The following is a 17,237-nucleotide window of genomic DNA, read 5'->3' as shown; positions in this document are numbered from 1 at the left end:
GTCTATTGTAGTTGAATCCTAATCAAGATCTTATTTTGTTAATCAATAAAATCAAAAGTTAATCTTTGGATAATTATTAATTCTTATTTGGATTGCTGAATGTTTTCTGGATAAAAATATGAGCTACACAGAAGAAAAGTAAAGTAAAGAGCACAAATTCTACTATTTGATTTGTGTATCAACTAAAAGTTATTTTGAATAGAGGATCAAACCACAAAAACAATAATAAACTTTCCCTCTCTATACCACCTCCCTCCTCCTACATTTTCCCCTCCCTAACCAAATGTCCAGCATCACCAGTGAAGTTGCGTATTTAAGCTCTGTAACACGAAGCCACTAACAGGATGAGAGTGATGCTGAGGGGGGTATATTGCCGTGGCACGAGTCCCATGCTGGTGCTTCACTTCACACTTCTGTTAACTGCTGCTGCTAGCATCAGCAATGGCACCAATGGATCTCAGCCTCACAAGCTGCTCATTGCCTTCCAGGCTCCCTGGAACATAACCTTCCCTTTCAGCGCCCTGCGACTGGGCTCAGCCATACAGATAGCTGTGGAGAAGGTGAACGCTAACCCCGCCTTACTGGGAAACATTAATCTGGATTTTGTGTTCAAGGACACTGAGTGTAGTCCCAAAGAGTCCCTAGGAGCATTTATTCACCAGGTGTGGAAAGAAAATGTGTCTGCGCTCTTCGGTCCAGCATGTCCTGAAGAAGCTGAGGTATAATTCATGTGAAATTAATGTTTTTGTTTATGTGAAATACATATCCTGCATAAGCAGAAAGTATGGTTCTTTTTGATGTATTGTAAATCATCCTAAAAGTTTATAAAAGTCTGTAAATAAAGAGCATTTGATGGATTTTAAATGACTTTACTTGTATTTACTCTAACTTTTTGTTATTGTATGCTAGACTCATTTATTGCAGGAGCATCAAACATATGGCTAATGGGCCAAATTGGCTCCTCAAGTGGTCCAGAATCGGCTATGGGAAGTCTCTGCAAAGACTGAAAATGACAATAGAGGAGAGGATAAGATTCTGAGTTTTAGATTTATTTTGCAGCTCGAAGTTTGGATCAAACCATCAAAACAATTTGTTGAATTGATTGAAGTCCAAGGTCTAATTATAGTCAGTTTTAAAGCCTTCTTAATACAACAATAACCTGCCATATCACACAATAGTAAACTAATCAGGACAAATTTACATTACTGACAAGATATTGACTGAACATGGAAAACTGGAGAAATATTGCTTATATTATATTTCCTAAAACAAATCAGGCAATTCATCAGTTTAGTATAAGGATGGGTCATGAAATTTGACCATTTTTAGAAATTAATTGTGCATCCATACACCCAAAGAAGGTGGTTGATTTTACAGGTTATTAAGTTGTTGTTCCCCTCATCAAGGATGAGTTTATGTTATAAATCTCTCGGTGTTTCTAAAAAAAGACATTTTAGTTAAATAAAAACAGTCTGTTGTTGTAAGGCTTTGATGTTTTCCTTTTGAAGTTAATATTAATTCAAAACTTGCTTTCCCATTTTCTGATAAGCCTTTTTGTCTTTTAAAAGAGTGTTTGTAAAAAAAATAATCTTACCCTTTAAATTTTACTTACTAAAACTGCTTTCCAGGTGACTGGTCTCATTGCGTCAAAATGGAACATCCCAATGTTTGGCTTTGTGGGACAATCAACCAAAATGGACGACAGTGACAACTACGATTCCTACATCACTGTAATGCCCCCTCTTAAAAGAAGCGCCGAGGTCCTGGTGAAGACCTTGGAGTTCTTTGGGTGGAGTCATGTAGCTTTGATCGGTGGGGGATTGGACTCGAATACTTGGGACAAGGTTGATGCTTTGTGGAAAACGATTGAGGATCCTCTGCGAGCCAAATTCAAGCTCACTGCAGTGGTTAAATTTGACACCAGCAATCCCCAGTTAGTTCAACAGAATGTTAGGTACATTTCCAAGGTTGCTAGAGGTAAGAGAAATGTCTATGAGCACTTTGTAGCAAACTATGAAACCACTTTTTTGTCTGTCATTTGTTCCTGTTTTAATTTTTCCCTTTTTTTAGTCTCTGCAATAGTTTGTCCTCTGTCTGCTTTTTGTTTGGCTGTTCTTTTCTGTTGTCTTGTTCTCTTCATCCCATAATCTGAGATTGGTTTTTGCTCAAGGTCTCTTTCGCTTAAACGCTTAAAAGGGAGCTCTTCCTCCCCACTGTCGCCTTGAGGACCTCTGTGATTCTACCTCTATTATTGAAGGGGTTTTACCTTACAATAGAAGCACCTTGTTTTTATGAACTTCTTATGTGTTGTATAAATAAAATTTAATTGAATTCTAATTTCTTCATCCACCCTTCTTCAGTTATTGTGGTGCTATCGAACAAAGAGGATACTATGGCTCTGTTGTTGGAGGCTGAGAGTCAGGGTCTGATGAATGGCGACTACATTTTCTTACTGGTACAACATTTTGAGGTCAGTGGCACTGTGGTGAGTAAAACTTTCACAACACAGTAAGACAAATATTCAGCTGTGTAAATCACCAACAAACGGGGACACCAAGACAACAAAGCCTGAAAAGACACAGGAGAGGTAAGCTTCAATTAAATTCGTTATATCCTGAGGCTATTCTTATCAAACAAAATTCAACAACATTAATAACGTACAGCCTCCTGATTTTTTTTTTTAAAATTAGACCCAGAAAGTCCAATATTTTACTTTTCGATTGACTCTTGAGTTGGATATGTTGTCTTTTAGAACCGTGCTCATCAGGAAACTAAATAAAACTTTAAGGCACACATTATCTAAAATTAAAGGCTCAAATACAGTTTTAGTGCCTACATGCTGGATATAACTTAATTCATGGATTTGAATATTTGCTCCTTTGTGTCAATAATCTGCATGTAAAGCATGTAGTGTTGCATGAGCTGTGCTATAAAAGAAAACTTTGTTACTGCTGTGTTATATCTGCAGAGTGGTTCAGGGTTAGTGAGCTTATACATGATTTCATGTATGATTAGGAATATGACTGTTTGTTTTTAAATAAAATAGCATCATAGCATCCGTCTTCCAGACTGAGTTAAATCTTTATGAGCCATCAAAATTGATCAAAGCTGTTTGTGGTAAATAGTAAATGGACTGATTTTTATATAGCGCTTTTCTACTCTCCTGGAGTACTCAAAGTGCTGTTGCATCTACTGACTCGTGTATTATTCATGTTAAACTTTCTTTTTTCCTGAGCAGGATAACTTGTGGAAAAATGCCCTGAACAGCACGATAGACGAGGTTGCCGTAAGAGCTTTTGACATGGCGTTCATTATTGCTCAGAAATCCTACGAAGGCTACGAGTATTATGATTTCTTTGAACAAGTTTTTGAAAGACTGAGCGGACATCCATTTCGGAGCAACCTAACATCTGAAAAACAGGCAAGTAGGCACAGGGAACAGAAAGCATGAATTTGAATCATGGAAAATACTGAACTTTCACATATTTATTTTACTGATTTAATGTATTTCAGGTTAGCCCATACTCTGCCTATCTGCATGACGCTGTGCTTTTGTACGCCATGGCACTGAAGGAAGTCCTGAAAGGTGGCAAAGACCCTCATGATGGTCGGGAGTTATTACAGATCCTGAAAAAAAGAAACAACTTTCAATTTTATGGTAGCTACACAATTCAATACCTGTATTTTGATTTTGCCTCAGTGTAAAGTGCAAATATTGTTTTTTTTACTTGGTTCTTGAAAGGCTTCTATATTCTTTAGTGAAGGAAATAATCAGTTTAGTGCTAACAGTTTGTTTTGTTGATATAAATTTGGATAATGCTTATGGTCTGCTGAGGTCAGCTGACCATCAGCTCTTAAAGCATGAGTAACTTTTATGTTATTATTATTTTTTTAACCATGCCAACTACCTCAACACGCCACATTCACTCTCTGTAACGCGGTCACGGCACAGCTGCATTAGGTAAACATGTAAACTGAACCAATTCAGCCCATGAATGGGAAATCTAATAAACTGTCCCAGGTGCCAAGCCTGTCCAAACCATTCATCAGTATAGTCAAGGCACCAAAACTTTGACAAGGAAGAGGAATGGCAGCAATAATAAAGAGGATATTTCTGGGCCTGTTACAGTAAATCAACATGTCTACAAAGCATAATCACAAAATAATAATCACAATAAAGTTTGACTTTGAAAAAACCTTTTAAAAAATGAATTAAATTTACCTTAATTGTATTTTTATCAGATACCTCGTGTTATAGAGTTTGGCATCCAAGTTCAAATTTTACATCTAGAAATTGGGGAATTCCTCATCTTTACAAAAGTTAGACAATCTAGCTGCTGGTATTTTTAAACCTGCTGTAGTTAAAAGTAGTTTCATCTGTGGATGTAACACAGATTGATACTGAAATCAGATCCATGGGCAGAGGGTAGGTGATACTGTATGTTTTGGGTGAACTGACTTTTAATCGGTTGTAGTTACACCCACAAACACTTTGCTAAAACAATCAAACTCAAGGGTGACACATAATGTTCTATGACACTTTGATTCACTAACAGATTGTCATTGCAGGAGCCTCTGGACTGGTCCATTTTGATAGAGAGGGAGAGCGAAATCTAGACTACTCAATTTATGACCTCCAGCACACAGGTGACATCACCAAGTTTGTCCCAATCCTCCATTTTGACAGTCACACCAAAAATATCAGGTACCAAATTGTTTTGTATCACATCTGTATGACAACAATCTTCAGTCACATCTCAATGATAACACAAAAAACACAACAGAGACATGATAGTTATCAGAAAATGTTTTATTTCAGACAAACTTCAATGTTTGCGTCTGTGGTGTGGCCGAAAGGAAGACCTCCACCCGATGTGCCAGTATGTGGCTTCAACAATGAAATATGTGAATGGGTGACTAATGGTAAAACCTATTCCTTATGGAATTAGATTTCAGTTTTTGTTTTTCGTATGCCTATTGGGACTTCCACACCCATGTCAGGAAAGGCACAGGTAGAGAAAGCAGCAGCAACGTCCAAGCACAGAGCAGAGCTGATACAAAATACAGAGTGGACTTACTAGGTTGCAAAGTGGCTTGCAGATGTGAAGCAGATGTGGAGATTCAATTCAATTCAATTTTACTTATATAGCGCCAAATCACAACAACAGTTGCCTCAAGGCGCTTTATATTGCACATTAGATCGTACAATAATAGATACAGAGAAAAACCCAACAATCATATGACCCCCTATGAGCAAGCACTTTGGCGACAGTGGGAAGGAAAAACTCCCTTTTAACAGGAAGAAACCTCCGGCAGAACCAGGCTCAGGGAGGGACGACCGGTTGGGGTGAGAGCAGGAGTTGGGGTGAGAGAAGCAGCTTAAAAGCACAGCTTAAAAACACAAATTATTTAGGTCTGCCACAGTATCAACCAGTCTGCTAGATTGCAGCTCAGCTTGACTTCATGCCTTACCTACATTTTTTGTTTCAAAACACTAAACCTTTATTTTGTGTGTATTCTTTTTGAAGAAACTTTGATGTCTAACTGTCATAATAACTTACTGCTCTCTCTGGACACAGACATTGCCCTGCTGGCTCTTCTTGCGACCTTCCCTGTTATTGGGGTACTGGCAGTTCTGAGCATTGGGGTGCTGGTGCTGCAGAAGTTAAGACTCCAGACGAGGCTGGATGACTCCTACTGGTGGATGATCAACTACAATGACATCACCATCATCAGGGAACCTACAGTATGAGCATTCGACAGGTGTTGTGAAGTCGAACAATGATAAGTGTACAAGGTTTCACATGTGTTTTTTTTTCCTTCAGGGAAATCAGGGTATGTCTCTAAGCAATTCAGGTACTCATACTTGGAGTGGTAGCTCTCAGGCCAGTTTATCCACCAACAGCTACGACCTGATGGACAAAGCAGGCAAAGAACATATCTACACCACCATAGGTCTCTACCAGGTACTAGTTTTATTTCGAGTTTACAGTGAGCCTGTGTAACTTTTGGGACTATATTAAGGTTAAAGGTAGAGAAGGATGGTATCTCTTTTTTCCAACACAAAACTTAAAGCCACAAAACCGAAGCTAAAGCAGTCTTTTTGGCTTCTGCTCTTTATTTTGTTTCTGGCAGTCTCAGTTCACCTATATTGAGGACAGAATACCTGATCCATTACATGAACATGTTAAACATAATAATAACATAGGGCAGGTTTTAGACAAACACAGAATATATGTGTAATTCAAATTACATTCAATTCAATTCAAATTCAACATTCAATTCAAAATTGACTTGAATTAATGTGAATTGCAGTGACTCCAGTCAAAGTTTGAGTATCATATGGGCTTTTATGAATTCAGTAAACAAGCTTATTGTCTGAATGGCTAGTTTCAAATATTATTTAATGTAAATGCAAAAGAAAATGTATCAACACATATACAAATATGAATTATTGTTTATCTAAGAATTATAAAGAAAGCTTTTAATGCTTATGTAATATAAAGAGGTGTTTTTTTCTTTACATAGTACTTTACATACTCTTCTTTACTATGACTTTAAGAGATGTATATTTTGTTATTTTAATTTTTCACATAGGGAAATCAAGTGGCTATCAAGTACACTGAGAACCCTGTTAGCTGTAATTTCCAGAAGCCTTCGATCACTGCAGAGTTCAATATGGTAAAGTTCCTCATTTTTTTCAAGATAAAACATAATTTACTTTTTATTTACTCTGAAAACTCTAACAGCCAAAAATCCAGGTGGACTGTATCTAATACAACGTATTATTATGTTTTACTTCACTTTTTATTTATGTTGTACCTAACCTTCTTAAACTCTTCAAGACAGATGAAAGAGATGAAACATGAGAACTTGGTGCAAATTTTTGGCGCATGCATCGAACCACCAAACATTTGCTTGGTCTTCCAGTACTGCAAGAAAGGTAGTTTGAAGGTCAGTGAAGTCTGAAGGTTCTTTTTTCAAAATGGATTGCATTAACCATAAATAAACCTTTAACTTAAAAGTGAACCATGTTGGCATATTTCTGCAGGATATTCTTAAGGCTTCAGACGTTGACTTAGATGGGATGTTCAAGCTGTCTTTTGCATATGACATTGTCAATGTAAGTCTATTTATTTAATGAGTAAATTTCTTATTCTAATAACAATTTAAAAAAATGTACTCAGGTCCATAGCAGGAACTTAAGTCATAAAGTGACTAAAAAATTGTAAAAATAAATAAATAAAATAATTAAAACATATCTACAAAAAGAAACAGATTGAAAAGAAAGAATGAATGAATTTTTTAATTAATCTAATTAATTCCAATTAAAAAATCAATTGGAAATGTATTTTCACATTTTTAAAATAGACATCAAACTGTACGTATACCTTTTTTTTTTTTTTTTAACTTTTATATGTTAAAATTCTGAATATGTATTTTGTACTCTGAAATGTTTTACTATTTAAATCTTAAAATAATTAAATTGTTGTCCAGGGAATGGAGTTTATTCACAAAAGTAGCCTAAAATTTCATGGGAACCTGAAACCTAGCACATGTTTGGTGGATAGCCGACTACAAATCAAACTCTCTGGCTTTGGATTGTGGGAGTTTAAATATGGAAACAAAGGCAAGATGAACTCACTGGAAAACCCCAATTACAAAGGTCAGTGAAATCAGAATTTGTTGTAATAATCACTGTTATCCTAAATAAATTCACATGATGGAGAAGTAACACACGAGAACATGTTGTAGAGATGTACTGGATTGCCCCTGAGCTTCTCAGACAGGTCGGTTCCCCGATCAATGGAACACCCAAAGGTGATGTCTACAGCTTTGCCATCATAATGTGGGAACTAATGTACAACTCCAAAGCTGGTCCGTATCAGGACATCAATCTGGACCCTAAAGGTTGGCATGATTTCTTAACTGTCTTAACCTACAAATTTTTTGTCAACGCCCAAAATCAGTTACTGTTAGTTAGCTACAATCTCCAGCTTTATTTACCTTCTGGCAATTTGGCACCATTAGAAGCATTTCTACTTCCATTTTCTTTTGCGCTGTAATTATCAGTCTATCCCAGTTTTGTAATAACTTTAAAATGTGATGGTTTCAACCAAGTTCTTAAGTATCTTTGTGGATTACTGAGTATATGTGAAATAATGTAGCATTGGATTGAAGTACAAAATTTTATGGCAATTTTTCCGGTATTATATTTTAGTCTGAACCAAAGTTGAAAGATATAGCCCATTAAATTCTAATGCTAGATGTTCTTACAGAGATTATTATGCAGTTGAGGACACCTTTTCAAGGGGAACCCCTCCGACCAGTGCTGTCTGAACAGCTGGTTGAAGAGAACATCAATGCACTGCTAAAAGCCTGCTGGAGTGAAAACCCTGACCACCGACCGCCATTTGGTTCTATACGGAGGCGGCTGAAAGACATTAGTCCAGACAGGTAATATCATACCCCTAAATTTTTATTTTATAAAGTTTTTGTGTAAAGTCATATTCCACATTTTTATTTAAGTGAGACACAAATTTACCATAATGCCCATAAATGTTAAAGTTCACAAGCTAAAACTTCCAACTGTCTTCAGTCTTACTCAAATCTAAGTAAGATTTAACCTAACTAAATCCTCATTGCAAAAGAGTTAATGATGAATTTCTATCTTGTAGCCATGCAAACATTCTAGATAATATGGTGGACAAGTTGGAAAAGTATGCAAATCACCTGGAGGACGTGGTGGAGGAGAGGACCAATCAGCTTACAGTGGAGAAAACTCGTGCAGACAAGCTCCTCGCCAGCATGTTGCCAAGGTACTTGATAACAAAGGAACTATATATTTTGTATTGCTATACTCAGTCAACCTTATCTTGTGTTGTTGTTGTTTTTTGCAATGATTTTAGATATATTGCTGAACAGCTGATGTCAGGGAAGTCAGTGGAGCCACAAAGCTATGACTTGGTCACCATCTTCTTTTCTGACATTGTCGGCTTCACTTCCATGTGCTCAGTCAGCTCTGCGATGGAAGTGGTAACATTCCTCAACGACCTCTACAGTCTCTTTGATGACATCATCAAGATGTACGATGTCTACAAAGTAAGTGACAGTGAACATACTGTGATCATAAAAAGCAAAATATCTATCATACGATAGATATTTTGATAAATATTGACTTTCTTACCAAGACATGAGAATAGCTTTACCATTTCCTTCCATATTTACTAACTCAGCATCCAGTTACATTATCTTATTAAGAAAAAAACAATTAAAGAAATTTAACCAGCAATGCAGAGAAAACATATCTGATTAAAAGCAAAATCTTAACAGTTAAAACTTTAGAAAATTTATTTGCTATTACACGAAATAAAAAAAAAAACAATTTACAATTGTTTAATGAAAATTTTAATTTCCTTGAAATTTCAGGGATCTTTTTTTTTTGTTTGTGCTATGTTTTATTTTCTTCCAGCTTTATTTTATTTTAAAAATGTAATTTACATCTCTACATTACAAGGTGGAAACAATTGGTGATGCATACATGGTGGCAAGTGGTCTGCCTATCAGCAATGGAAACTTGCATGCTTTGGAGATATCCACAATGGCGCTACATTTCTTGAGAGGCATAAAGGTGTTCAGAATCCGTCACATGCCAAATGAGAGCCTTGCAATTCGCACTGGGATACACTCTGGTAAGATACAGTAGCAATGGAGACCATGGCATTACAGAATTTGAAGGTCTTGAAAAGTACCCCAACTGGTTAGTGAGTGATTGCTGGAGGTTGGTGGCTGTTGCTGGGTAAAATTAGTCACAAAGAGAATGCTGCACAAAGAAAAATCCTTCTGATTATTTTGGTCACTAGCAGATTGTCAAGGTTACCCATAGTAACCTTGACAAAACTGGAAATTGACATTATTTGCCTTCAGTGTAAAAGTTGCATCTTTTAAAATGTGTTGGTTTCACCAATAAGACACAACTTTTACGCTGAAGGCAAAACTTCTCTTTTTGGCTTGTGTTGCACTTCTCAGTTATTTGCAAATATTTAAGTTACAAACTATTGGCAACCATGGAAATCGTGACCAAAGCCATTGGACGGGGGCTTTTGGTCCAGGACTATATACTTTTTGGACCAATTTCACACTAGTCACTACCCTGCAATTTCCAGCAAACACGGTCATGGAATACACATTTTTCCTTTGTCACCACTTGGCTAGCATATGGTCACTGACAAGCTCCTAGAGCTCTATTACTGAGACCTAAGTACAAGTGACAAGAAGTATGAACGACTTTGTAGTGGGAAAAATAGTTTGTGCACTGAACATTTGAGCAATTTAAACAAAATCCATTCTGACTTTTAAAAATGTTGTAGGTCCAGTAGTTGCTGGAGTGGTAGGGACCACCATGCCTCGATACTGCCTATTTGGTGACACGGTGAACACAGCTTCTCGCATGGAAAGCAACAGCTTACGTGAGTAAGCAGTTGAAATTTCAAAATTTAAACTCTGAATAACCCTAAAAAAATAAGATTTATGTAGTTGTGGTATGATTTGAAGTGACTATTGTCACTTTCATTTTTTAATAGGGCAGAAATGACAGTGCATTTTTCAGATAAATCAAAACATTCATGACTATTGATTTCTTGCTTCACTATAAGTTTGACAATTTTAGATTTCAGTCAGTTTGGCTACTTTTGAATGAATCATTGTGGCATTGTTTATAAATGATAGATGCACTCTCTGGGTCTGAAGGCCTGAAAGTAAAGTCAGTGTCCAAGTTCCACAAGACTGCATTCTTTCACATGACCAGCCAGAGCTGACCCCATTGGCAACAGAGAGACCAGTGGCTAGCATGCAGTGTCCTTGGTTTGTTAGATATATCCATCACTCATACGAGTTTATGTTGGGTACAGTGTATGAGAATGAAATGAAATTTTCTCTAGATGCTAATGGTGCCTTGAGGATGAATTCTAATTATGTTGACAATCCCTTAATTTTTCATAATTTCATAATATCCATTTCATTTAGTCCAGTTCTTGGTTGGTTTATACCTACAAATATTTATGGCATTCTCCTTCTGTATTTTGTGCTTCTTCAGGCTAACAGTCTACAGTAGTTGTATTATGCCTTAAAAATTAACTTGATGTGATGGTCTATATTAACATGTTTGCATGATTAAACATGCAGAGCTGTTGAACTCACATGCAAACCTAGGAGTTTGTCTTGCTTAAAATCTCTCTTTAGAAGTATATGTGTATGTCACATACAGCCTTGAAGATTCATGTATCTCAGTCCACGGCAGACATTCTTTTCCAGGCTGGATCATTTGAACTGGAAGAAAGAGGAGAAATTCAAATGAAGGTGAACAGTCTGTAATATTTTTTCCCTCGAAATGAAATAACAAAGATGTTAGGTTGACCAGAATGTCTTTCTCTTTGTGACAGGGTAAAGGGACTCAAAAGACGTACTGGCTGCTGAACAGAGCTGGATTTAATCCTGTCTTCACTGACCGTGGTTCTTCACCAGTAAAAACAGAGGTATACTCACAAATATTTATTTATATGTATATATGTTGTATTGTATAATGACTTGTATTTTTTATTGTTTTACTGTATTTTCTCCCATTGAAGAAACCAGGAGTGACCAGAGGTGAAGACAAAAGAGCCCCAAAAAACCTGACTGTACCTCCTATAACTGAACCCACGATGCCTCCAGTACACATCTAAAGAGAAAAGACGCATATTAATTAGCAGGGAATACTGCAGAAATTTATTTTAAGATATCAGTTTTTAACAGCTTTTAAAAAATTCCATGCAAGATGAGTTTGAGTCATCCATGTATAAAAAGAAGGACTAGAGACAAAATGTGGATGGAGGCCAAAGTGAAAATGCAGAACACAATGCATGAACAGAGACTGCAGTTTGGATTGCAACTAATTGCAGTTCTAATTCTTTATTCTTTGGGATTTAAGTATTTAGTGGATCCACTTTTGCACACAAGGCTGTAAATTATTTCAAAATGCTTAGCGTTCCATTCAAACTGTTTGTTGTGGCACATGTAGTCAGCTCTGACGTGCCTAAAGTTATCTCATAAGAAAATATTTTGTAAGCTAATCAAGCATTTCTAATTTATTCTTACAGCTGCAGAGCTGGTTGTTGTATCAACATCTGTCATTCAGCTGTGCACAGTTTGGTCACTGAGACCTGGAGAGAATAAATAAATCAGTAATTGAGTATTTTTCTATTATTCTCATATGACTATTTCACAAATAACTAAACTCAATCACTGTGGGGTTTGGTTAGATCATGTAAATCAGAAGTTTGATAATGCTTATTATAATAATAATCAAATACCTGTGATTGAGCTGTGATTGATCACTGAGAAAAACACCTCTTCCCATTATAAAACACTCCATAAAAACATGACAAGCAAACAACGAGATTTAAAATCTGTTTTCATTTTTCCTCTGAATAAATAAATCCCATATCAGAGTTTTTATTTTCAGTGTAACATGAAATGAAGAAGACATTTTATAGTTGTTCTAGATTGTGTCATGGAAATAGAAAAAATGTAATATTATGTTTAGTCATGTGCTCTGTTTGTTGTAGTGCTGTCAGACCGAAAATTTGGTTTTAATTTAAGGACTGAATGAAATTTTTTTGTTTTTTTTGTTTTTTATGGTTTGGAACAAATGGAAAAAAATTCCTTTTCTTTCAAAATGTAATGAATCTTTATTGGAGGAAGGAGTGAAATATCACACAAGGTTCAAAGCATCAATAAACATGCTAAATAAAAATCATATTGTGAGATAATGATCGCGTGGGGAGGAATGTATTCATACGCTCCCTGAGTCCTGGGTGGCACTCCCCTCTGTGTTTGTGTGTTAATGGAAACTGATGATTTTGTTTTATAAAATTCTTGATCCATTGATGAAATCATAACATGTGTTTATCAGGACCACAAGCAGGATGAGCACTGAGACGCCTGTTAAAGGAGGGAGAAAAAAATTAACAGATCAAACCTCAGTGAATGAGAACCAAGTTTGAACACGATTAGCTGAGCGTAAGCCTTGAGAGGATGAGTTCATGTTAAACTTGAGTGGTTTTGCAGCTCATGTACAAAGCAATACACAGATTTAAACATTTCAGTTAAACTCTACTTATTTAAAGCATAAAAGACTTTAGTTATCAAAAAATTTTAATTGTTCAGATTATTTTTGTTTCGATTATGATTTCAATCAACCAAAATTATCATCGCATTGTTTTTTACCTGTTATGTGTCCATTATTAGAAGACTGATTACCTGTTAAAAAAAAACCAGTACTGTTCATACTATACAATCGACTGCATGAGTTACTCTTTATTGATCTCAGTCATAAATATGCCACGGTTTACTCTACCTTTAATGTGAAATTCAGCAGTAAGGATCCCCCCATTTGGGTCTACGTCTGATGGCAAACTCCTCACAGAGCAGGGGCTCTTCAAGAAAAAGCAACCATGGTCTCCTGTTTAGTATGTTTGTCTGTTTTTTACACTGTACTCAACTTTGATGTTAAAGGCCAGTAGAAGAACTTGAAAAACAACCAGTCAGAATGTGAAATTAGCTTTTTTGTTAATAGAGGAAAATCACTAATTTGTAAATGTTATTGCAGAAAAAGTACCTAACTGTATAAAGACACAGAATTCAATGTTATAGTGATCTGTTATTCAGTTTATAATTGCATGGTGTCAAAGGCCAAAACATGGACTGGCCAGTAAAGGCAACTTACCAGCTATGTGGAAGCTAGACTTAAAATGTATTGGTTAATGCTGCTAGCCTTGCAGTCTGCATCAGTCCATTGATAGTGAGTTTAATGAGTTTAATCTAAAATGGTTTGGTCAGCCCAGATTAACCTGCAGGATTGTAAATGCATCTATTAAGTGATCTGCTGCCAGGGAAGAAATCAGGTAAGCCTGGAAGAAAATCAGCTCTCAGAGATGATGAGCTAAAGAAGATTGACTAAGAGACCTAAACTCTGAGAAAACTGTAATAGCCGAATTCCATTTAGATGTTTCAGGTTTTGTATCTAGTGCATGTCAAACTTTGGAAATTAACAACAGAGCCACAGTTAATGTTATTAGTAACATCTGTGCTTTTTCTACTATGACATTTAAAAAGAGCAGTTGCAAAACAGCAACATGTAGATGGGAACGACTGCTATAATGTTTTTGGTATCATTAAATAACAAAACACTCACTGGCTGACAGGTGATCCTTTCCCCATCACAGACCTGGACCTCACAGTGAAGCCAAACAGTGGACACCTTCTCCTGCCGCTGGAAGCGGAAAGAGTTGAACTTGAACATGGAGCGGCTGTCTTTGGCGTTCTCAAAAATAGTCACAGTGTTGTCAGAGGAGCAGCTGTTGGAAAACAGCAATTAAACATCCTATAAAACATAAAGAAGTGGGAACAAAATGTTCCTTAAGTTGTTTTAGCCTTTTGTGTTTTAGTACCTCTTAATGATGAGGCTCCACCTTTTCCTGTCTGTGGAGTAAGGTGAAGGAGTTGCCCAGCAGTTGTTTATCACAACTTTGAATCTTTGAGATGTAAAGGACAAATGCGCTTTAGAAGTCTGGGAGAATCTTACCTTTAAAACTACAAAAATAAACATACAAACATCTAAAGTCTACCTGTTACTTAGACCTTTTGCCTCGATGCCAATGAATACTTCAGAGCCGATCTCAGAGGTATCAATCACATAGGGAGCGTCCTTGGCATACAGGAACTTTGAATTCTATGAAATATGGGACATTTTGTGTTTTTCAAGATGTCTGCAGTTCTCGTTTGCATTCAATGATCGTGGTGTGTACACGATAATACCTTCATTTATTAAAGACAGTATTTATAACAAAAACACACTGATAAAAAGCATTTATTACGTTAAACATGTCGATTCCACCGGGCGAATCTTTGAGCAGCTACTCACCGTGAACACATTCATAGACAACTGTGATCTAAAAGTGCCTAAACTCCCATTGTTGACATAAACTGTAGCCACTCTGGAAAAAGCAGAGGGTTTAGTAAAAACGCTGCAAGTCATTGGGTCAGAAGGCACATATCATCCAGACAGCAGCTGTGGTCATCTCGTATCCTGAACTGGTGCTTACCTTTGGCTAAAGACTGCATTATTAACCAGATAGGCTGCTCGGTACGTGCAGCTGAAGGTGTAGTTCACAGGCTGGTTTCTGACTGTCAGTGAAGTATCGTTGGACACAATGGAGTTGTAGAAGATGTATTTGGGGTCTTTGCCGGGAATGTACTGTGGCATGAAAAGTATAAAATAATGTTATTAATACTTTTAAATAAACTGAGAGAGACTTCTCTGTATTTAAATAGTACTATCCTCAAGGGACAGTAAGACCAAATTGCAAAAAATAATGCAGTAGTGTTCATACCTACATAGATCATTTTAATTTTATATGCCAAGACCTTGGGATAACCTCAGCATGATTGCATTTTAGTGACCCTGTATTTTGTTGATTGTCTGTTATTCTCAATGCAATGCACTGCAATGCAATGCCTTCATTACATTTCCAGCCCCTGTCCTATGTCTGCAAAATAAAAAGTCAGTATTTCACCTTTCAATTCAGTTTTATTTATATGGTGCCAAACCACAACAACAGCTGCCTCAAGGTGCTTTGTATTGTAAGGTAAAGAGGCAACAATAATCTCAGGTATTGTCTCAATAAAAACTGACAAAATTAATCTCTAAGCATGGCGGCACAGTACCAGTTATTATGGCCTACTTGGCTTCTCACCTCAGACTGAGTCCCACAGTATGAGTGATTTTTGGGTGTGAGATCTGGGATGATGAAGCGGTAGTAACCTGGGCTGTGTATTCCATTGTAACAGACTCCACCGAGAGACAAGTGTTCAATCTCCCAGCCGTAAGGACATTCTGGGACGTTGGCAATTATGGCATTAGGGAAACATGACACCATAACGTAATCTGAAGTAAAAATTAAAATAAAAAGGGAATATTATACACTGTACCTTACAGTTTATTTAATCATACTGTGACAGTAGTGGTTATCAATTCCTTCTTTGTTTTTCCTCTTGAGCTTTATTCACATTTAGGGATAATTTTCATATATGTATAAAAATAACTCATATAAGTCATAGTTTTAGGATGCATGGTGATTTTTGCATTAAAAAGCAATGACCAAAAAAATCTACATATAAATGCTATACAGGTCATGAGGCAGAAGCATGTTAAATACATACTCATCTTTGTGTCAAAGTGTTTTTACCTGCTTTTTGGGGAATGCATGACCATGCAACAGGCAGCAGCATTAACAGTGCACTGACAAAAGCCATAGTGTGGTGCTGCAGAGAAATTCAAGAATTATCAATAACAGGATAATGTGTAAAATAAGTCTGAGAAAATATAACACATATGACACTTACCTGACAGAAGTAATGTCTTCAACCACCTTGAGGTCAGAGGTTCCTCATGGCTCTTTAGCAGTTTACCTGGAGTGGTGATTCAAGAGCTAACAACTCTTGATAACTTAGGGAGGGATTTTATACTATCACAGGTAAGGCTAATCGACTTTCACCCATTCTCCTATCTCCACTTTTTCCCTTGGCAGGATGGGTTTAAGAGCTCTATTGTCAGCTTCTCACAAAAGCTCTCTGTACTGCTCAGACATTGACTTTCAAATGACCAAAGTCTCTCAAAGGATTAGCTCTCAGGGTTGTAGAGTGTGTTCAAGACAGCTAACAGAGAATTCTTAAATTTATACAATTAAAACTATTAGTTTTTGACTAGTACAAAATTTAAAGCGAGTCTCTCTATGTGTGATCTCTTTATGTGTGATCAGTGTTGCTATTGTTGCAAAACTAATATTAATATCATGCACATAGATCCGTGTTAGCAAGAAAGCTAATGTTAGCCAGAAGGATGCAAGTTTTATCAAATTAAGCCCATCTGACCAAAACAACATGATAAGCAGTAGAGTCGTCATTGGGTTATTTGATTTTTGGTTTGACCTTCATGTGGTTTTGAGGGCTAAAACTATACACTGCTTGAAGACCACTGGTTGTGGACACTACTTTTTGGAGTTTATTGAGGTTTTCTTTAGCCAAAAGATATCACCTGTAGGGGGGAGGGTAAATCTTAGCTAAGCTAGACTAGCAAGCTGCATTCTTAAAATGTTAGGACTCAAGAAACACATATCTACTAATTAGCACTAAGTAAC

General features: G+C 36.6%; 2 protein-coding genes across 3 annotated transcripts; one reads left to right on the top strand and one right to left on the bottom strand.

Annotated features, from left to right (window-relative positions):
* The first annotated feature begins 344 nt into the window (after nucleotides 1–344).
* On the top strand, nucleotides 345–12,612 carry gucy2g (guanylate cyclase 2g). Its single transcript, XM_004556816.3, has 22 exons — nucleotides 345–719; nucleotides 1,629–1,977; nucleotides 2,361–2,470; nucleotides 3,239–3,421; nucleotides 3,514–3,658; nucleotides 4,570–4,705; nucleotides 4,820–4,923; nucleotides 5,580–5,746; nucleotides 5,826–5,966; nucleotides 6,598–6,681; nucleotides 6,850–6,954; nucleotides 7,052–7,123; nucleotides 7,498–7,666; nucleotides 7,756–7,911; nucleotides 8,280–8,457; nucleotides 8,679–8,819; nucleotides 8,910–9,102; nucleotides 9,518–9,692; nucleotides 10,371–10,469; nucleotides 11,267–11,358; nucleotides 11,442–11,534; nucleotides 11,628–12,612. The coding sequence occupies exons 1-22, from the start codon at nucleotides 345–347 to the stop codon at nucleotides 11,721–11,723; spliced, it is 3,363 nt and encodes a 1,120-aa protein (XP_004556873.3). The 3' UTR covers nucleotides 11,724–12,612.
* Nucleotides 12,612–16,522, bottom strand: tectb (tectorin beta). Of its 2 annotated transcripts, XM_004556765.2 has the most exons (11): nucleotides 16,444–16,522; nucleotides 16,287–16,362; nucleotides 15,795–15,985; nucleotides 15,144–15,295; nucleotides 14,963–15,035; nucleotides 14,667–14,770; nucleotides 14,490–14,573; nucleotides 14,234–14,396; nucleotides 13,397–13,475; nucleotides 13,267–13,299; nucleotides 12,613–12,981 (listed from the first exon to the last, which is right to left on the bottom strand). In XM_004556765.2, the coding sequence occupies exons 2-11, from the start codon at nucleotides 16,351–16,353 to the stop codon at nucleotides 12,905–12,907; spliced, it is 1,023 nt and encodes a 340-aa protein (XP_004556822.1). In that variant the 5' UTR covers nucleotides 16,354–16,362; nucleotides 16,444–16,522; the 3' UTR covers nucleotides 12,613–12,904. The 2 variants fall into 2 exon arrangements, with proteins under 2 accessions (XP_076743957.1, XP_004556822.1); XM_076887842.1 differs by lacking the exon at nucleotides 13,267–13,299 and having other exon boundaries at nucleotides 12,612–12,981.
* Between the last annotated feature and the right edge of the window lie 715 nt (nucleotides 16,523–17,237).

Source organism: Maylandia zebra, linkage group LG8 (genome assembly GCF_041146795.1).
Source record: "Maylandia zebra isolate NMK-2024a linkage group LG8, Mzebra_GT3a, whole genome shotgun sequence".
NCBI lineage: Eukaryota > Metazoa > Chordata > Actinopteri > Cichliformes > Cichlidae > Maylandia > Maylandia zebra.
The sequence above is the reverse complement of the archived record's forward strand: the minus strand, read 5'-3'. Positions and strand labels throughout refer to the sequence as shown.

What these genes read in the sequence shown, in the direction of transcription:
- gucy2g (XM_004556816.3), top strand. Translation starts at nt 345, where the DNA reads ATGAGAGTGATGCTGAGGGGGGTATATTGCCGTGGCACGAGTCCCATG. An exon ending in ATGTGAATGGGTGACTAATG is followed by an intron (nt 4,924 to 5,579) that starts GTAAAACCTATT and finishes CTCTGGACACAG; the next exon opens with ACATTGCCCTGCTGGCTCTT. An exon ending in CCACCATAGGTCTCTACCAG is followed by an intron (nt 5,967 to 6,597) that starts GTACTAGTTTTA and finishes TTTTTCACATAG; the next exon opens with GGAAATCAAGTGGCTATCAA.
- tectb (XM_004556765.2), bottom strand. Translation starts at nt 16,353, where the DNA reads ATGGCTTTTGTCAGTGCACTGTTAATGCTGCTGCCTGTTGCATGGTCA. An exon ending in ATGCATTCCCCAAAAAGCAG is followed by an intron (nt 15,986 to 16,286) that starts GTAAAAACACTT and finishes TTTTTACTTCAG; the next exon opens with ATTACGTTATGGTGTCATGT. An exon ending in TGTCTATGAATGTGTTCACG is followed by an intron (nt 14,771 to 14,962) that starts GTGAGTAGCTGC and finishes CATATTTCATAG; the next exon opens with AATTCAAAGTTCCTGTATGC.